The 22,618-nt window shown below is 35.1% G+C and overlaps 1 protein-coding gene across 1 annotated transcript in view; it reads right to left on the reverse strand.

Annotated features, from left to right (window-relative positions):
• afg1lb (AFG1 like ATPase b) overlaps nt 1–22,618 on the reverse strand; it is a 265,220-nt gene that overhangs the window by 142,537 nt on the left and 100,065 nt on the right. The window contains exons 4-6 of the mRNA XM_028798899.2: nt 21,824–21,925; nt 16,643–16,773; nt 1,595–1,694 (exon numbers count right to left, since the gene is read on the reverse strand). Coding sequence (XP_028654732.1) covers nt 1,595–1,694; nt 16,643–16,773; nt 21,824–21,925 — 333 coding nt within the window. The remainder of the gene's footprint in view (nt 1–1,594; nt 1,695–16,642; nt 16,774–21,823; nt 21,926–22,618) is intronic.

The following is a 22,618-nucleotide window of genomic DNA, read 5'->3' on the forward strand; positions in this document are numbered from 1 at the left end:
ACCCAGGAAGGCTCTATCACTCATTTGACAATTCTACTGAATCTAAGCTGAAGGTCTCATGTATTCAATTAGGAATGTAAACACCTAGTCCTATGAAACAAAACTATGTTAAAAAAAAAAAAAAATTTTTTCCTAGTCTGAGTCCTGAATTTGGCACCTTCAGTTTATGAGTTAGTGTGCAAGCCCAAAAGCCATCCTACCTACATGATAAAAGGTGATAGTTTCTACTACTTCTCTAATTTTTACAATCTTAAATTAAACGAACAATTACATGTTGAATATCAGTAATATCAGTTGTGTTTCACATTGGAAACTTCCAAGAGAACTAAACAAATCAATAAACGCCTCACAGGTGTGTTTAGGACATCTTTCTTTGGGCAGAACTTTTTTTTCCACTGGGAAAAATATTATGATGGGTATTTACTAACCACTACATTTTCTATAATTATTAACTGAAAGACCACTTGAAAAATTATGCATTAACTTTATGCAGTAGCCACAATATGAACACAACCCCAGTTTAGTTTACCTCACCTCAAACCACATATTTATTCCCTTAACCATTGTATATAATTATTATTAAAATTTATTTTGGAATGTTTGATTAATATATTAGTGTGCGCACTGACAGGACGTTCAACCTGCATGCATGGTTATTTGTGGTATAAGATTATAGGACTTTTAATTAACAGTTTCACTGGGCAATACTGTTTTTTTCTTGCCAAGTAAATTGACATCAATCTTTTTTTTTTTTCATGGTGAACTGCATGTTTGGGCGCTATTACACAGAAAATTTAAATCACAACACTACAATGTCATTAACCATACAATATAGTCATTTAAATTTTGACTTATCACTTTCAGTCCTACTGTAAAATAATGAAAAAAAAATATTTGGCTTTATTTACAATCCACTCTGATGAACAGTGATTACTGTATTTTATGTTTTTTATCTTTAAATAACTAAACAAGAATGAAAAATATAAAGCATAAATTTCATAAAATCATATTTACAAAAGCTTCTCACAAATCTGACTATGGTCAATAAATACAAAAATATTCCTTAGAATAAGGGTGCTATAGTTAAACAGTTTCACACATGAAAAATTTAACAATATTATCTTTAAAAATGAATTACTTTGTTACTCTTTAGTTATAATGAAGTGTATGATGTCACAGCACTTAGCACTGCTGTCTCACAGATTCAGAGTTAACCTGAATCGTGTCCTGGATATCGCCTGTACAGAGTTGGTATATTCTGCCTGTGTGGAGTTTCTTCCAGGCTTGCTTCCACATTAGATTAACAGGTAAGGCTAAACAGGCCTATTACAAGTTAGTGTAGATGCATGCATAAAATGTTCCCTATACAAGTTGGAATTCCCATCTTATACCCAGTGCTGCCAGTACTGGCACTCATTCCTTGTTACCCTGAACAGGATAATTAGGTTACAGGATGGATGGATGCATTATAATAGTTACTTATGAGAAAAAATATGTAGGACATATTTATTTGTTATACTACTGTTATTTGTAGTATTTGTCTCCCTTTGCACTAGCATCTAGCCATAACAAAATAAAATACTTTAACACCTACCTTCTGGAGGTCTGTTAGAAGTTGCAACAACCACCACCCCATTTTGAAACAAATTTTCAAACAGTTGTTTCAAAATCATGGCATCTGCAATATCTGTGACCTGAGAAAAATTGAATGAAATAATAACAATTTTTCCATTATTTTATGCTAGAAGGCATCTAAAAAATTAAGCTTAACATGTTTATTATAAAACATATTTAAAAAAAAGAAAAAAGTAATCATCAAATATGTGTTTGTCTTTATAGTTCAGTGAATTTTTCTTTTGAATATTTTTTTCTTGTGAAAAAACTGATAAATGATGTACTTGTAGCTTTCATTTTAAGGTTGTAGGTTTTATCTGAGAAAAATGCACACAACTACTTCCTGATGCTAATCAACTAGATCCATCATAAAATTCATTCTGCTCAGTATTTTACTTTTCTATTATATTTTCTGGCCAGAGCCCCTTGCTGAAGCGGACAGTAAATGTTCATGGAATTGCTTTTTATCCAAATGAAGACAAGTAACAAATATATAAAAGCAGAGATAATCAGCTGCTGTAGGAAATGGATTGATATGAAATAGAAACAACTGCACAATGGAGACAAAACAACTCAACAGATGGCTAACACAAAAATAACCAGTTGTATTGTGTTTTGAGGACTTTGTAGCACTACTGGCTATGAATAAATCAAAGAATGTGCAGTTGATTTTTTCTTCTTCACTACACAGTCACAAATGATTGAAGCTCAAATGACAAGTCAAGTCAAGTTAAGTTGGGGAGCATGCACTGGTACAGTGTGTTGCTGCACCCACTACACAACGAAACAACTTGGGATCCCGGTTGGCAACCCCACAGGCAGACACGCAGTCCAGTCCCACCCTCCGGAAATGACCCTTTATCTGCTGCAGCCAGGTGTTACGTGGGCGACTCCTTTGCCTGGTCCAGCCACTCGTGTTTCCCCGAGGGTGATCCAGCTCGTAAGATCCTCATTGTTGGGGACCCGCCACATGGCCGTAGTGCCATAACTGATGCTTTCTCACAATGCAGGTAATGTCGCTCATTCGACACAAAGTCAAACCAACGGTACCCAAGGATTGTTTCACATCTCATTTCTGTCTGGCTGCCGTTTAATGAAGAAAAGAATCAATTCAGAGGACTAAATCCTTAAAAACAGGGCTATTAAAATGAAGGGAAAAGAAGTTAATTAGCAGTGAAAACTGGTCACTGATTAGGGAAAGGGTTAGAATGAAAACCTGCAGCCACTGCGGCCTTCCAGGCATGGAGTTCAACAACCCTGACATAGACTTTTACATTTACATTAATTTGCTTAGCAGATGCTTTTTATCCAAAGTGACTTACAAAAGAGGTAAACAATCGAGTAACATTAGGCTATATATTTGTTCAGCAAATGTAATAGGACGAGTAACAAAAGTTGATTGCCACAAGTGAAAAGATGTAACAACTCATACATTTACAATGATAGATTACAATCACTAAAGCAATTAAACTTAAATTAACCAAGATTATAAAATATCGTGAAGAATTTTTTTTCTTCATCAATTCAACAGATATTGACAGAACAGATGGGTCTTCAATCGCTTCTCACAGGGAGCCAATGTAATGACCTGAAGAGGAGGCTGGTTAAATACAACATGGGCCGCTGAGAAGTACCTGGTGTTTGTGTATTTATTGGTTTTGCAGGTGCTTGAGAGTGCCCCCTGCAGTTCACAACAACACTCCAGTCTTTTCCCACTCAGATTCAAAAATGCACTGAAATAATGATCTCTTCCCATAGTACAAACTTTGACTGCATTGCTCCAACATGAGGCCTCATCTGCATGGTCGCTACAGTATAGAGAAAGCCTTCCTCAGGTCTACACATCAAGTACCACAACAATGTTATGCGTAGAGATGAGCAGGATTATATCTAGACAATAATTTACAACGTTCAGCTAAGTTTTAAAGCTTCTTTCCCAACATTTACTGTAAGTGACAGTACACATACAAAGTCAGTTTGAATATCAACATCTGGTTAATCTAAATTGGATCCATGCCTACCTCTTATGTGACTGGTATTACACCTAACACCAATTTTTTTTCGGACTGCTCGTCCAGTCAGTGGAAGCTAAAATAAACAACTGTTCACTTACACTGCCCTTTCAGAGAAGTGCTCAGCACATTTACAAAGTAACACTATACAGTACTCACCAGAATTATTGGTAAAGAGGAGTAGAAAAGGCTATTGATAAATGACTTAATTGTTGATTTATCTTACATGCTTATAATAAGAAGAATCTAACCTTTCATGATGTAATTTGTTTTTTTAAATAAAAAAATTCCTCTCAAAAACTTTTAATTTATCTTAAATCACGTGTTACAATTATGGGTACCTACAGAAATTCCTATGAACAAGATCTTATATATACTGCTATTCAAATTTTATCTTTTAAAGCAAACTTGAGTCTTTAGGAACTCTTTAGTGGTGATCCAAACCTCTTTAGTCATTCATTAACATAAGACAGACCAGAGAACACACAAATGAATTCACACAAATGTTGTCGAATTTCATAAATCAGGGAACTGTATGCGTGAAAATCTCCTATTCCCACTATTAAAGGATTAATAAGCTTCACACAATGAAACTGTGAATTGTAGCTGTGATTAACATACCTGGAAGAGGACACAAGCCTATTTTGCCTCCATGCACTGTAGTAAGGAGAATGGTTTGAAAGGCAAAATATTCTTAAGGATCCCATCTGTCCTTGAAATTCTTATTCTAGCGAACAATAGCGGCCAAAAGTTTTAGAACACCTCAGTTTTTCTTCAAATGTTATTAGTTGAAATGCAATGAATGACCTAAAATGTTGTTGTGCTGTGAGGCGCCTGTCACACAAGTTGGTGACCCTCATAAACTTGTCTTCTGATTGAGTTGTGACTTTGGGTCTACCAGATCTCTTCCTATTAGAGTTTCTTCAAGTGTCCAATTGCCTTTGGACTGCGTTGGAATTTTCAACTTTTTACAGTGTAATATTGTCCAAGGCATACTTCAGATGGTGCAGTAACACAGTCTGTTCCAACTCTGCTTTAAGACAGACAAAGGGTTTTAAAGTAATAGACATAAGTTGGGAAACCTGTGCAAATTGTAGGTTGTAACCTATTAGTTGTTCCCTGAAGAAGACCCATTTGTAATATTCTAAAATTGTATTTTTTTCAGTTTTTGTGAATGTAAACTTTCAAATTAAACCTCTGGCAGTTTACTGCTTACCTTTTCACCATTTTATGTCATTCATTGCATTTCTACTGATTTCATTTAAAGAAAAACTGAGTTGTTCTAAAACTTTTGACCAGTAGTGTAGCTAATATGTGTAAGGATTAGTCCCGTCATATGTCAAAATAATGTGCTATGGAATCTGTTGTGGCAAGACTTCTCTCAAAGATGACACGAGGTCCAGATGGCCTTTAAGAGTAGTTAATAACAAAAGAAAATGTTGCCACTGTGGTGTGAACTGTATTGAAGAATCAAGGAGTGAGAGCATATGAGGTAGCAGACGCTGCATGGAATTCTTTCATTTGAGTGACATAAAAAGTGTAGTAAATTTTATTAGTGTTCTCAGTTATTATGTTGAAAAATAAAACATATATTTTTACTATGGTTTCTCCTAATAGGTCAAGTTTAATGCATTTTGATAAACTATGGTAAATATAGTAATATAATTTTGTTTTTAACACTACTTTCCCTTGCATCAACTGTGAGTTGAACAAATTAACAACAGCTCAATCACTATTTGGGTTCAAATGGACAACTAAATGTGGGGCTGCCTCCACATTTTCCCAAAATTACATGGCCCTTTGATTAGAAAATTCTCCTGACCACTTTTCCTTTCTTTCCATTTTCTATTAACTGCTATTAGAAATTATTTAAATTGCATCTGTGCACTGATTGTGCATCTCCTTGCACAGTCTATATATAGAAAGCTTGATATATTAATAATCCTAGTGTTTATGTTTAAGTGCTACTGTGCATTTGTGCCAACTACTGCTGCTAAAATATGCTCTGGTTCACAAGTGACACACACTGGTAAAATATGGAAATGAACTATGTACCAACAGATGCAAACTATTGCCTGATACTCCCTCATTAGTTTAGTTCTCTTCAGTTATTAACTAAAAAACAAGACTGAGGAAACAATCAAGTTTTTTCATTCAACATCTTGGCATCACTAATATTTAAAATAGGGTTCGATTGCTGAGGCAAGAGTCACTATGTGTATATGGGTGCCAACTTAAGATCTTTAGATCTTGTATTCTTACTTACATAGCTTAAGAGATAAGTAATTTTACAGTCTAACTAAGCTGAAGACAATAGCTGAAGTATTTTTGTACCCTGAGGTTCTCTAGAATCTACCATTCATTACAAACAAGGAACAAAGAGAAGGCTACAAATTACTGATAATGGTAGTCTGCTAATGAAGAGAATGGAGAAATTTCATTAGCATTTAAGAGAAAAGATTTTTATGACCTACAGTTGCTTTCCATTATGATTCACTTAAGACATAAAGAGAAAAAAGTACTACTTCATTTACATGAATAAGTGCTTGTACCTCAATCATCACCAGCTTTGCAAGTCTCCAAGTAATGCATTAAAAACTTAAGTATGTGTTTCCAATAACAATATTACAAGCAGAATAAAACATTTGCTGTAATATATCTCTTTACATGGTAACCACCTTTGGCAAAATGTTGTTTTAGAAATGCATAAAATCACAGTTTCCATCTGCAAGGTATGTTTATGTACAAAGATATCACCTTCAGTAATTTTCCTTGAAATAAGACTACCAGCTCGTAAGATATAAATATTATGCAATTAAGTTTAATAACACAAAACATTTCTAAATGCATATTATTTCTTTCTATCTCTAGATTTGCTAATAACATTACTGTGTTGAAACATACTGAACATATTTCCTTTAATTTGAACAAAGTGGAAAATTGCAGTTAATAAGTATGACATTTCCAACAAAAGTCATTATTCCACTCAAATGGATTACTTTCATCGGGGATGATTCTTTAAATGCTATAAGTGGCCTCTAAAGGCAGTTATTAGGGACCCCTAAAGTCTCAAACATATGAAACATCAGAGTAATACAGCAACGCACAAAATACTTTGCCCCCATTATCCATAAAACTCCTTTGACAGACAGAAGCAACTACACAAAACAATGAATCTGACATCTAAACGGCTTAGATTGTCTTTTACATGTACATGTTATAACATAATGGCTTTAGTTCAGATAACAAGATAATCGGATCAGTTCAGAATATTAACATACCGTGTTGCACAGATAGGTGAAAACTATTCTACACATTTGTTCTGACTGAAAATCCTGAATTAAATTAAAAACACTCTTGACTTGTACTACTTATTTCCAAAAAGATGCAATATATTTTAATGAAATATGAAAGAAGATATGCAAAATTCAAGACATTATACCCACAACAATATACTAGCAGTCTATTTACACTGTATATAAAAAGCCGGCACAACCTTCCTTAAATTCCAGCTTAATATCTAATACTCAACAGTTTTTATGTGAAGATCAAATGGATATTTTATAGAAATTAACAACCAAAAATAAAAAATAATGCCTTGGTTGCATAATTGTGCATTAAGGAAGCACATGTTGTTGTTTGGATTGGTATTTTTTAACTCATCATGCATGGATGTTTGCAGTTTATCACACTCATCTTAGAAAGCAATTTAAGCTCAGTCACACTGTGAATCCATAGATATTCTAAGGACTCAGCACCAGACTCTTAACTGGGATATTCCAGGACATTGATTTTCCTTTCCTAAGTCCTTCATTGGTTAGGCTGGCTTGGTTTGTGCTTTTAATTGCTGTCATGCTGAATGTTGAAATTATTATTCTTTAGCTTCAGCTAAGGGACCAGAGATACCATATCCTACTTTAATTTAATGGCCTCAGTGGAAACTGATAAAGTTCCAAAGTGCAAGTCAGTTTTATCCAAGATTCCATCTTACTCAGATACTGTATGTTCAACCGTCCTTAAGTCAGAACACAGCGCACTTTTTTAAACAAGTATCATAGTGATCATCTTACAGCAATGCAGAACTTTTACCTGCTTAAGTTAAGGAATAAAAAATATCTGTAAAACCAGTAGCAGTCTAAAAAATCATATTATTTATAAAGTATTTCTAAAGTTTACATTTTTTCACAATCATGGCATGATATTGTCTGTCCCAGACATTTTGTTAATTAAAACATTTAACAATTTTTTTTCATTTTTAATTAAAAATAAATCTCTTAGTGCCTCACAATCATAGCCAATATTTGACACAAAAGCTCTAAAATTAACAACATATCTGTTTCATTGGATAACAATCTCAAGTTGTAAATAATCAATTGGTCCAAATTTTAGACACTATTTAGAATACTAATTTTATTCTCCATGTGCTTTGCCATGTGCATTGTTGGGAGTCCATCCACTGGTGTGGAAGGAGTTTTCATGTAAAACTATGCCAACACATGAATAATGCAACAGAGTAGTCAGGAATTGCTTACTGGTACAGAAGCATGAATAACCCAGAAATTCACTTGGCCATTTTGGACATTAATTTCAATGGAACATAGAGAAAAGCCAAGCAAAATGACACCTTTTATTGGCTAACTAAAAAGATTACAATATGCAAGCTTTCGAGGCAACTCAGGCCCCTTCTTCAGGCAATGGAACATAGGAAAGCACCCTGGCTAATCTCAGAATTTTGACTTATTCTATTCACTCCATAGTCCGGAAACTACTGAAACAGGACACTAACCTTGACATGACTCAATCAACTGATGCACCCTTTACAAAAGGTTCCATCATATCTCTAAATCAGATGTAAGCACCTCCATACTTCATTTTAGAACTCCATAGTGCAACTGTTATGGCTAGCAGTATGCCTTCATGCATCCTTCCAGCTACCAAGAAAATAATTGGGTGATATCCCATCTGGGACCTCAACCTTTCATCTTTGCTTGTGCTTTTTTTCTTCAATGGAGCTGTCCATGGCAGAATGTCCACGTTGAGCATGATCGGCAGAGTGTGGTTTGGGGATGTTGACCAGGATCATCAACACCTGCGATGCTGCCACTGTGAATCGAGTATGATCATCTGATTGGTAAGAATTTTCATCCAGGGTCAGCTATGGCCCAACTGCAATGCTGCAATGGGCCACAGGTTGGGAAACGCTCAATTAGGCTGAATTTCAATACTCCAATAAACTATAGCAATCAAATTTAGGATATAAGAATACAAATGAAAAAGTATTTTGAGCTTACTCTCTAACAAGTAATTAGCTGTGTAATCACACTGTAGGTAAACAACATTAACAATTAAATTTATGCTAAAGAAATCAGTCCAATTTATCTTATCAGATGTGATCTCTAATTTTTTTTTTGTAAAATGGAGAAATATCTCCAAAACTGCACAGTTAAAGATGATGGAAACTCATAAGTAACACAAATTATGGCCAATCAGCAAACTCTGAATAAAGATTTTAAAAGAGTGAGTTCCTGGATAACTCACCCTAATTTTTAAATAAAATGTCAAACCCCTAGCTCCAAACAAAGCAGTGTTATTCCTGTTAATTAAAACAAAAAATGTCATTAACAAAAACAATAATAATTTTGTTAACTAAAAGTAAGATAAAAATGAGAAAAATATCTGAAAATAAAAAAAAAACAACAAAAAACTATTTTTTGTAATTTTAATTTGATTTTCACCTCACTAGCCTTTGTGAATAATGTACATGTGATCATAACATTGCTTTTATATTTTTAAATATTATTTAAAACCACACAGTTGTAAATTTGGTTGGAACGATCATTGATTTGTGCACATGTGCAAGTACCCCTCGCTGCTGCCATCTGAATCTGTGGATTTCATTGGTCATTTCACTCATCAGTCAGCTTTCCCTTTAAGAACTGAGAGCGAATATCAAGCCTTATCACTTGGCAATGATTTATTCTGTGGCTTTCATTGGTCATAACCGACTGTTATTCACAAATGGATCATTGTCAGTAAATGGCAGGCAACTTTCCCTGAACTTCAATGAAGAGCCGGGTTGCCAAATGTGCAGTTTTCCCTCCAAATTGTGCTATTTCTGCCACCCAAACAGCAGAACTCCAAGGGGACCTAAGACATCAACAGCGGCAAACCTCAAAGAGGGAAAGACGTCAACAGAGGCAAAACTCTAAGGAGATTCAACCAGGATGTCAACAGGGTTATTCATTGAGCTGGTCCATAGTGCCATTAGGTGAGTTTTCATCTGTCACTGGGCTGGGAATATTTCCAGGATTGGAAACTGTGATGAAAAGGTGCTTAAATTAAAGAAAGCCACACATTACAAATAAACAGTTACAAATAGGGCCATAGAGGATTTGTCAAGATCGAATACATTTCAGCAATTTAACCTAACTTCACATTACTTGAATATTACTTGTTTGTCATATCACTACAGTACTTTGCAGCTACAGCTTAAGCAGATGCATAGAATGAAGTCAATGTTATCAACCAAGACGATGTTAAACATATATATTTAGTTTTAAACAGGTTATTAGTACTGATTAAAGTGAGGCTACTTTGTTGTGTCTATTTATTTTATAGCACTGCAGAGGTCAGGCATGGTTTATGAGATTTGAACTGAAGAGCAAAAGAATAGCCATTAAATGATAAATATCTTCTAGTGGCGCTTGGCTGTAAAACTGATAGCAAAGTCCTCTCTTATCTTATTCATTGTTCCTTAACAATGTAACTTTAACATTTACGTCCCTACATGTAATTGCACAAAAAACTGCTTTATTTGGTCACAGGTTTCTTCTTTTTTGTCCTGCTTGTTTCTTAATCTAATTCAGAACTTTGACTTTCAAATAATTTTTATTAATGTTTAATATTAGTTTGCATCCTGTGTTATTAATGTCATCTTTGCTTTTACAGTGCATCCGGAAAGTATTCACAGCGCATCACTTTTTCCACATTTTGTTATGTTACAGCCTTATTCCAAAATGGATTAAACTCATTTTTTTCCTCAGAATTCTACACACAACACCCCATAATGACAACGTGAAAAAAGTTTACTTGAGGTTTTTGCAAATTTATTAAAAATAAAAAAACTGAGAAAGCACATGTACAGGTGCTGGTCATAAAATTAGAATATCATGACAAAGTTGATTTATTTCAGTAATTCCATTCAAAAAGTGAAACTTATATATTAGATTCATTCATTACTCACAGACTGGTGTATTTCAAATGTTTATTTCTTTTAATGTTGATGATTATAACTGACAACTAATGAAAGTCCCAAATTCAGTATCTCGGAAAATTAGAATATCAATTAAGACCAATGCAAAAAAAGGATTTTTAGAAATGTTGGCCAACTGAAAGGTATGAACATGAAAAGTATGAGCATGTACAGCACTCAATATTTAGTTGGGGCTCCTGTGGCCTGGATTACTGCAGCAATGCGGCGCGGCATGGAGTCGATCAGTCTGTGGCACTGCTCAGGTGTTATGAGAGCCCATGTCGCTCTGATAGTGGCCTTCAGCTCTTCTGAATTGTTGGGTCTGGCGTATTGCATCTTCCTCTTCACAATACCCCATAGATTTTCTATGGAGTTAAGGTCAGGCGACTTTGCTGGCCAATCAAGAACAGGGATACCATGGTCCTTAAACCAGGTACTGGTAGCTTTGGCACTGTGTGCAGGTGCCAGGTCCTGTTGGAAAATGAAATCTGCATCTCCATAAAGTTCATCAGCAGCAGGAAGCATGAAGTGCTCTAAAACTTCCTGGTAGACGGCTGCGTTGACCTTGGACCTCAGAAAACACAATGGACCAACACCAGCAGATGACATGGCACCCCAAACCATCACTGACTGTGGAAACTTTACACTGGACCTCACGCAACGTGGATTCTGTGCCTCTCCTCTCTTCCTCCAGACTCTGGGACCCTGATTTCCAAAAGAAATGCAAAGTTTACTTTCATCAGAGAACATAACTTTGGACCACTCAGCAGCAGTCCAAAGGCGAGACGCTTCTCTTGTTCAAGAGTGGCTTGACACAAGGAATGCAACAGCTGAAACCCATGTCTTGCATACGTCTGTGCGTGGTGGTTCTTGAAGCACTGACTCCAGCTGCAGTCCACTCTTTGTGAATCTCCCCCACATTTTTGAATGGGTTTTGTTTCGCAATCCTGTCCAGGGTGCGGTTATCCCTATTGCTTGTACACTTTTCTCTACCACATCTTGTCCTTCCCTTCGCCTCTCTATTAATCTGCTTGGACACAGAGCTCTGTGAACAGCCAGCCTCTTTAGCAATGACCTTTTGTGTCTTGCCCTCCTTGTGCAAGGTGTCAATGGTCGTCTTTTGGACAACTGTCAAGTCAGCAGTCTTCCCCATGATTGTGTAGCCTACAGAACTAGACTAAGAGACCATTTAAAGGCTTTTGCAGGTGTTTTGAGTTAATTAGCTGATTAGAGTGTGGCACCAGGTGTCTTCAATATTGAACCTTTTCACAATATTCTAATTTTCCGAGATACTGAATTTGGGACTTTCATTAGTTGTCAGTTATAATCATCAACATTAAAAGAAATAAACATTTGAAATAGACCAGTCTGTGTGTAATGAATGAATCTAATATACAAGTTTCACTTTTTGAATGGAATTACTGAAATAACTTTGTCATGATATTCTAATTTTATGACCAGCACCTGTACATAAGTATTCACAGCCTTTGCCGTGAAGCTCGAAATTGAGCTCAGGTGCATCCTGTTTCCCCTGATCATCCTTGAGATGTTTCTGCAGCTTAACTGGAGTCCACCTGTGGTAAATTCAGTTGATTGGACACGATTTGGAAAGGCACACACCTGTCTATATAAGGTCCCACAGTTGACAGTTCATGTCAGAGCACAAACCAAGCATGAAGTCAAAGGAATTGTCTGTAGACCTCCGAGACAGGATTGTCTCGAGGCACAAATCTGGGGAAGGTTACAGAAAAATTTCTGCTGCTTTGAAGGTCCCAATGAGCACAGTGGCCTCCATCATCCGTAAGTGGAAGAAGTTCGAAACCACCAGGACTCTTCCTAGAGCTGGCAGGCCATCTAAACTGAACGATCGGGGGAGAAGGGCCTTAGTCAGGGAGGTAACCAAGAACCCGATGGTCACTCTGTCAGAGCTCCAGAGGTCCTCTGTGGAGAGAGGAGAACCTTCCAGAAGGACAACCATCTCTGCAGTAATCCACCAATCAGCCCTGTATGGTAGAGTGGCCAGACGGAAGCCACTCCTTAGTAAAAGGCACATGGCAGCCCACCTGGAGTTTGCCAAAAGGCACCTGAAGGACTCTCAGACCATGAGAAAGAAAATTCTCTGGTCTGATGAGACAAAGATTGAACTCTTTGGTGTGAATGCCAGGTGTCACGTTTGGAGGAAACCTGGCATCATCCCTACAGTGAAGCATGGTGGTGGCAGCATCATGATGTAGGGATGTTTTTCAGCGGCAGGGGCTGGGAGACTAGTCATAATAAAGGGAAAGATGACCGCAGCAATGTACAGAGACATCCTGGATGAAAACCTGCTCCAGTGCGCTCTTGACCTCAGACTGGGGCGACGGTTCATCTTTCAGCAGGACAACGACCCTAAACACACAGACAAGATATCAAAGGAGTGGCTTCAGGACAACTCTGTGAATGTCCTTGAGTGACACAGCCAGAGCCCAGACTTGAATCCGATTGAACATCTCTGGAGAGATCTTAAAATGGCTGTGCACCGATGCTTCCCATCCAACCTGATGGAGCTTGAGAGGTGCTGCAAAGAGGAATGGGCGAAACTGGCCAAGGATAGGTGTGCCAAGCTTGTGGCATCATATTCAACAAGACTTGAGGCTGTAATTGCTGCCAAAGGTGCATCGACAAAGTACTGAGCAAAGGTTGTGAATACTTATGTACATGTGATTTCTCAGTTTTTTTATTTTTAATAAATTTGCAAAAACCTCAAGTAAACTTTTTTCACGTTGTCATTATGGGGTGCTGTGTGCAGAATTCTGAGGAAAAAAATGAATTTAATCCATTTTGGAATAAGGCTGTAACATAACAAAAGGTGGAAAAAGTGATGCGCTGTGAATACTTTCCGGATGCACTGTATGTCTGTTGTATTCCTTTAGTTATTTGTGAAGCACTCCGAGCATTAGAAAGGTGCTATATAAATAAATTGTTATTATTATTATTATATTATTATTAAACAGTGCCATGATCTCAGGTTTGATTGCTAACCTGGTCAGTGTCTTTACAGAGTTTGCACGTTCTCCCCATGTGTATGTAAACTGAGTGTGCATTAACGTCAGTTATTGTTTTAATAGCTGGATATTAGAATTGCTCAATATGCACTGTAAATTGCCAATGTATGTTTATTCCTATGTGTGTTTTTAAACTACATCCTCCCAATTTAGGCTTACAGGGAGCTCCCCAGGTTTTGCATGTTGCTTATTAAGTGAATGATCCGAGATGTTGCAATAGCAGGTGTTCTGGATTTAGTGTATGCTTTAATGTAGTATAAACATGGAAAAACTTTAATCTCTATTTCTGCTGGTATTGTTATTAACACAGTTTAATACTGATTTCAACAGTATTACAAAAAATAAGAATTCCTTGAAAAAAATACACTTTCAAAGGTTGGAAATGGGTAGATGAAACATAGTCCGAATCATGAGATCAAAAATAAATTTAAAATAAGAGTTTATGTGTGCTACAATATTACTTATTACAAAGGGAATTTCAAAAATAAAGTGTTTTTGAAATTAAATAATAATTTCATTAACTTATTGCAGGTAAAGGTAACATCAGAGCACACATTTTATTTGATTCTTGGATTTTTTGATTATACTAAAAGCCTTGGACTATCGAACTATCATAAGAAAGTTGAGTTCAGTCACAAAGAGTAAAATTGCATGTATTAAATGGATAGGTACAATATTAATAGAAATGACACACCTTTTAAAAACGATAAAGAAAACTGAATATTACACTTGGAAATGTCCATGTGGACATTTTTCGCAACTAAAAGTCAATTTCTGAAAAACTAAGACTAATTAAAAAAAAATAATAATAAAATTAGAAAATGGCAGAAAAAAATAAAACTAAAAAAAAAACAAAAAACTAAATTACAACTAAAATTAGAAAACACCTAAGACATATTAAAACTAGAAAAACACAAACAAACTATGGGTGATTGTTTGTTCAAGGCCAATACAAACCATAACAACATCCATGGTCCCTACCGATAAAAACAAAAATTACAACCAAAATGCAAAATAATTACTGAATACATTTTAAAGTACGGCAGCACATTGGTGCAGTGGTAGCGCTGCTGCCTCGCAGGTAGGAGACCTGGGTTCGCTTCTTGGGTCCTCCCTGTGTGGAGTTTGCATGTTCTGCCCGTGTCTGCATGGGTTTCCTACAGGTGCTCTGATTTCCTCCCACAGTCCAAAGACATGCAGGTTAGGTGCATTGTCGATCCTAAATTGTTATTTTTTTTCCGCCAAAATTCTTGCATTTACGTGTTAAGCTAATTGATTTTTGCCTCTATGTTAATCATAGAAGCTCTGTTAGCTTTCATATGTACCCTTTATCAATAATTTGCCTTCCAGCCACAGGACTCCCCATTGCTGGGTGAAAGCCAATTTTTGATACACCCATGACAACGAGATATATGAAAACATAAGCAAATTTGCTGTTCCAAATACACTTATGCTGGTCCTACATCCACTACTTTGAAATTTCCAAAGCCACTTAAAGCATTATACTTGTCTATTCTACCTTTAAATAAAATTCCATGTGCATAATATTCTGTCAGTGATGGAGATGTCAATTACGTGTATAAAAAAAAGTGGGCATTTGGTGGAGAATCAGTTCAAAGGTTTATGCACTCAGAAACCAAGCTTCCAATTACAGACTTGTTAGCATAACTTGTATGTTAAGAAAACTAAAAGGCTAAAAATTCTGAATATATATAGCAAGTTGTGTATTGTTCATTAATTTAGTTAGTATGGGACATTTGTAAGGCCATATCAGGAACAATGTGTAGTATGAACTTAGGTCTAAAGCTAAGAATACAAAAAGCATAACTGGGTTGAATTTATTCATTTGGGAATAAATATGTTTAGGAAAATTTCTTTAGGAGTTACACTTCTGTCATAGGAAATAAGTATGAGATAGTTTCCCTGAACACAACAACTGCATACAGGTTAGGTTAACTACCTACTCGCAAATGACTTGGCACAAGTGTGAATTAGTATGAGTGTGCAAAAAAGTGTACTCTACAACAGACTGGCATACTGCTTACACTGGTACTTTTCAGTGCTGGTTTAGCTTTGACCCCCAAAACTCTGAATTTGGATTAGTTGGATTCAGAAAACAGATGCATGGTTCATTCTACCATTAATTTAATGTAGATATGTAGTAGACTCAGTCCTGTAAAACATAATGGAGCTTTAATCCTGTGTAGTAAAAGTGATATGAAATTATTATAGACATGTGCAGATACACAGCTGTGCAATTCAGCTCAAAGAGACCAACTTCCACAACTGAGCAAGCATTATACCTAAATATTCATAACAGCACCTTGTAATGTTATTTGACAGGGTTACACTGTTTGCAAAAAATGACTTTTCACTGTTTGATCCTGTACAATGTTTTGTACTTTTCTTGGTGTATCACTCTCTTGACAGCAAGAATGAGACTATAGATGTAACCAGTGTAAGCCTATTCAAGCAAAAGTTACCCTCAAGCAAGCAAGGAAAAGATTAAAAGGCAATACACCAGTTGTGATACTATAAACCCCAAGAATTGTATTTTTTTTTTTTATACGATATGAAGTAGCAGATATGAAGTATGAAAGAAGCATTTGTTGTAGTGGTAATTTAAAGTCTTAAAAGCGTTTCTGAAAAATTCTGGTTTTAGGGAACATTAAATACAATTCATATTTAATTATAATGAATGTTGCACATTTAAGTCTTACCTGAAATTCATCAAAGCATAGCAAGCTTGCCTGTTCACTGATTTCTGATGCAACTGGAGCTATTGGATCATAAGATTTGTTCATTAATCCCTGTCTTCTTTTTGGCAAACTCTGTTTAAGACGATGGATTCCTATTAGAAGAAATAAAAAAGTGCATCACAATAAAAAAGGCTCCAATTTCAATTTAAAAAAAATGACTCCAACAAAAAACATCAGAGGAAAACAGCAATCCATGTACTGCAAACTCTACATTGAGGTATTTTACTGAAATACCTACTATAATACTCTCAACAACTAATGCTTCATATATTTAGAATTAAGAATAGATATATTTCCAAAGATGATTGATATTTCATGCCGATTGAACGATTTTAACATTCAAACAATACATACATGAAAAAACTACCACAGGGAATATGACAATCACCATCATGTTTTACTCATCTTACTTCCATTCCACTACCCTCTAAAATTATGCCCTTGATCCTTTGAATTATTTTATAATACTCAGTGGTTATTTAATATATTAACTTTAACCTATTCTATAGTAGATTAGAACAGGTTGTGTTTTCATCAGTAAATGATTTAATGTTTTGTTCAATTTATACGTATATTTATTTTATTACAAATTAATTAATTTTGACGAAGTAAAACACATGCAAGATTGAAAGAATAATAATGTAAAAGAAAGGAAGATATAATTTGTGAAAATAGGAAAAATCAGTGTCTCTTGTATGAGTGTAAGAAGAGCAAAGGGCTGCAAAATAAATCCCGGTTTAAACTTACCATGTGAAGTCTGCATGCAGACCACAATGCAAAGCATGCACACAGTGAATGAGCAAAACACATATATACTTGTTGCGACCTGTTTGATCAGTGCATTGATAGTTTCCTAGTCAGTAAGTGAGTGTTTGGTCAAGGTCACATAGCTAACAATGTAACAGCAGAGGATGTGAGACTGCTGCTGGAAGAAGAGTTCTGCCTGCTATTACTGACTTTAAGAGGAAGAAAAAATAAAAGGTGGAGTGTCAGACTCTTTAAACAAAACCAGTGAAGGAAGGGGAGTATAATATTCTTGTGTGTGAGAGATGTATAGTATAGTACATGATAAGAAGATGCATTTCAAATGTTTTTGCACGTCTTCCTTGTGTTTTGGTGACCAGTTGGGTCATATTCAGCCTTTTGTTCATAATTCTGGCACCCACGATACCAGCCTCTCCTGGAAATTCATTGTTTTGGATACATGGCTCTACGTGTGGTGGCATGTCTCCTAGTCTGACATTATTTTCGTTCTGTGATCCTCCCACCCAGCATGGACACGTCAAGTATAAATCAGCCTTTACTGTATAATCTAAACCATTGTATGGAAGGCAGGAGTGTTCCACATTACCATTAGCTAAATGTTTTTGGTTTTTTTTATAACAAGTCTACACTTTTAATGAAATGTGAAGTATATGTACTTACTGTGCTTTTTCCTTTGCTGAAAGACTAATTGTAGAAAAATGTAAATACACCCATAAAACATTCAGTGATTTTTTTTTTTTGCTACAGTCATCTACAGTAAGAGCTTCTGAATGTTTTAAAAATTGTGCCACTTGTATTGTAGCAGTGCCAATCTGTTCAAGGAGCCCTGTCAATGACATACCTAAAGTACTCCCAGAAAGTTCCTTTCCATATACAACCAATCCTTTGCTGTACTTACATGCTGAAAAACATGTTCTGTCTAAAGTAGCAGACAAATGTCATGCTTGTTAGGCTACATAAACATATAGTGCATGGCCATTTAGTGAAAAAGGAACAACAGGCAGCAGCAATGTTCCCTGTAAGGACCAGATTGACATGAGCAAAAAGTTTCTGCAATATTTCACTGTGAGTACTACTTTCCATTACACAGTATATTTATGTAATCATATTCAATCAGAAATTGGTCAGATCTGGGTGGGGGTTGAAGTGAATTTAGTTTTGTCAAGTTTGACTTGTTTGTATGGAATGTTACTTGCTTTTAATTAATTCAATAAAATAAAAAAAAAAACTATTAAGCATTACAGAATTCATCTGAAAATGTATTTATTAAAGTGGCTTGGTTATTTAAACTACTTAGATACATTTTATTTGTTAATGGATTCATTAATTCATTCAGACCAAAACTGCATGGAAAACATAACCACATACTGTAGTTAATAGTGTACTACATGCAACGAGTTTATTAAAAATGATTCAATGTTGATTTAAAATTACTAGGAATCACAACTCTATTTTCAAAAAAGCATAAAAGCAGAGTCGCATTCTGGACTTGTAAAAATGACACAAACATAATGTATTTCATTCATTCATTCATTCAATCATTCATTCATTATCAAATCCACCTAATCCACTACAACCTAACTTGACAGCTTCAGGTGTAAGACAGGAATCAAAACCAGACGCAAAAAACAGAAAAACAACACAAGAAATTGAGATTAAAAAATGAAAATCCTACACCACCAATCAAAACCACTTCACCACCTTCAAAAATGCTAACGACATACAGAAGGATAAGTAAATGTGTAAACTCACTATAAACAAAGCTGGGTGAGTTTGGGGAACTTGGGTTTAAATAATAAATTGACCTCCATATTATAATCTAGGTTGTACAGCTCACATTAACACAAGATGCACAACAGTGTGTATTTTTGATTGCACATTTTAAACCTGCTATGAGGTTTTCAGGCTAGTTGCAATTCTAATATCATTCCAAATAAAAACTGAGATTTTTCAGAATATTCTATTATATTGCATATTTTATCAGTTTGATGGTGGACCTAATTCGTTTTAAACTATCTTCTTTCTCTGACTCTTCTCGGCTTTAATAGCTTTAACTCAGATCAGATATTAGGGTTTTCTTCTTCAAATCTGGGATATTTGTTAAATATTTGGTTACTAATTTTTCTTTGCAAAAGAAGGGCATAAGTCAAAGTAATCGGGTCACTTTAATGTCATTTTTCAAAGGCTCTGTCTATGAGCTTTCCATGCAAAGCTTTGAATTTTGATTTATAAGGCGGAGAGACATTAGGGGGAATTTGCTTTTTAATGCACTGCTACAAAACGTGTCTGAACAGTTTCACAATTCAAATATTTTTTCCACCCTAACTAATTTTATTTCAGTTAGTTTTTAAAAACGTAATTTTAATTTTCACTATTCTTTAGTTTTATTTTTTATTTCATTTAGATAAATGCTTTGTTGATCATTTTGGTTATAATTTTTGTTAACAATAATAACCTTACAATAATAACCAAACAAACTGTACCAAGAATGCAAATACCAGTGAAGCTCAAACCCATAATGTTGGATCATGAGGCAGCAACATTAACCACTGCACCACCAGCTTGCCTATAAAATCATTTTCATTATTTTAACAAAAGCATCCATTTCAATGTTTGTTAAATGGAGGTTCTCTGTAATTCAGTAGAGCATCCTGTATGTGGATGATTTTACAGACAGCTTTTAGGAACCACAGTATGTAACTGCATCATCATATTCCTCTAATTAAGATGCAATATACTCGTAAGAAAAAAACATTAAACTATGGTGTAACAAATAGTTAAAAAAGTCCGGTCTTCATTTGTGTGCAGATTAAAGAACAGAAAAAAAACAAAGTTAATGCAAGCATTGTTCAATTCATTAGCATACAGGTCAAAATGGAAGGTGGACATCCAAGTTTTACTATGAAATACATATTAATGTTTTACAGGCATTTCTAGTGGGTTTTTCTTTCTAACAACTTTTTAAAGAGTGTTACATTGCATACCATTTATATATCTAACACAATAGTCAATCCATCTTTATTTTACAGAGAGCATTTCAGTGTACAACAGAACCAAGAGTTTACAAAGCACAGAAGAATGCAGTGCTATAGTACAGCATAATTTACTTTGTTCTAGCTATCTGTAAATTGACATATAATTGCACATTTATCACTCTGTGAAATAAAACTGAAAACGATACTTATTAAAAATGGCTGCATTGTCATTAAAAAAACAAAAAACAATGGATTTAAAACATTTGAAATGCCCATTTTAAACACAGACTACCCAGTAAAAGAAGAGTATAACTCCAATCATAAGCAACTACAGAATTCAATCCTGTGTTTGATAAAAAATAGGCATGAACAGTGACTTCACATTTACTAATGCACGAATAATTGCTGGTCATTCCAACTTAGTACAGTGTTTTTATTTTACGTTATAGTTACTATTTGTCTCATGTACTGAGCACACTCTGGTCTAGGAATGGATTATCCCTGCCATAGAAAGCAACTGTGGCTGTAGAATTTCACAGCAACCAATTGATTCTCTCCAGTGAAATTTTTTTTTTTCTGGAAATAGATTTCTGATTTTGTACCAAGTCAAGAATTTCCCTTCAATATCTACTCATCACAAACTTTGCTTAATACGTATCACAGACACAGGAGTCTAAAGCTTGTCTTGGCAGAATCAGGTGCTAGATTGGGATCAACCCAAAACAGGGCACCAGTCAATCGCAATACGTCATGTTTAAAATGTAGTTCATAATACTGAAAATATGTAGAATGCTATCACTCATTGACAGCAGCATTATGCTTGCTTTTTAATTCTTATACTAATATTTTGCTTTCTTTTATTATGCACATTTTAAGAAAATTATGTAAGCTTGTGAAAAAATAGGCCCATACATGAATGACTGGAATCAGCTGTTCCTTTACAAGACACTGTACCTGCTTATCAGCATGAAAAATGCTTTTTAGGGTAATAACAAGTATAAAGTAGTTCTTTTAAACAACACAGTGTCAGAATGCAGCTTTTCAGTCATCAGCTGTTAAACAGACATCATTTACTGAAGCAGAGAACAGAACTTCTAGCAGGTTTTCATAAAGATTCTACAGCATAGAGAAATAAGGTAGCAAAAAGTATAACTAGTCATAATGCACAATTAAAAAATAGAATTAGAACTAGACTAACACCTGCTGTGGCTCTAGTAATTTTTTCCATTGTTTAAAAACAAAATATAGAAACATAGAGAATGTCCAATGAATTCTTAAAACTTTTCTCAAATTGAACAAATCCTAAAAGAACACAAGCAAAACTGAAGGACAAGCGATCAAAAAACCCAAAGACACTAACTGAATTAGAGGTACATATTGTCAAGATGAATAATTTTCTTACTTTTATGAACATCCAACATGAAGCCATGGAAATGCACTCTCTGTTTTCTTTCAAGTTCCACATGGGAAAAAAACATATCCATTACCATGGTTTTTCCTGTACCTGAAAGGAGAAACCTTTACATGCTGAGTACCTTGAACAATTCTCAAAAATAATCATCAGAAGCATAATAGAGATTGAATTTGATATGTTAAAAATTTCAAATTCTACCTGATTTTAAAATCACTGCATTGTAAGTTTTAATTATTTGTGTGTACTACATTAGGCTTTAATGCCTCTATACTTCAAATATATCATTTGTAGTACTAGGGTGTTGTACCGTGTTAGCCATTATGAATGTAGAGAAAAGCCAAGCAAAATGACACCTTTTATTGGCTAACTAAAAAGATTACAATATGCAAGCTTTCGAGGCAACTCAGGCCCCTTCTTCAGGCAAGATGTAATTTTGATTACATCTTGCCTGAAGAAGGGGCCTGAGTTGCCTCGAAAGCTTGCATATTGTAATCTTTTTAGTTAGCCAATAAAAGGTTTCATTTTGCTTGGCTTTTCTCTAAATATATCATTTGAAATTCTTGTATTAAGCAAATGCACATTGCCAAAAAGATGTACAGAAAAGCAGAAAAAAACATAGGTAGATACGTTTTTCAGCCTGATTGATAAGCTGCAGTTTCTAAGTACTCTTTTTACATACACACAAATTTTCCCAGGGAAATAAACATTCTAGTATGATTTTGGAGACGTCTTTCTGCCAGTGACTTGAATTTGTCTTCCTGGATAAAGGGTCTACATATTGTG

Source organism: Erpetoichthys calabaricus, chromosome 3, assembly GCF_900747795.2.
Source record: "Erpetoichthys calabaricus chromosome 3, fErpCal1.3, whole genome shotgun sequence".
Taxonomy (NCBI): domain Eukaryota; kingdom Metazoa; phylum Chordata; class Cladistia; order Polypteriformes; family Polypteridae; genus Erpetoichthys; species Erpetoichthys calabaricus.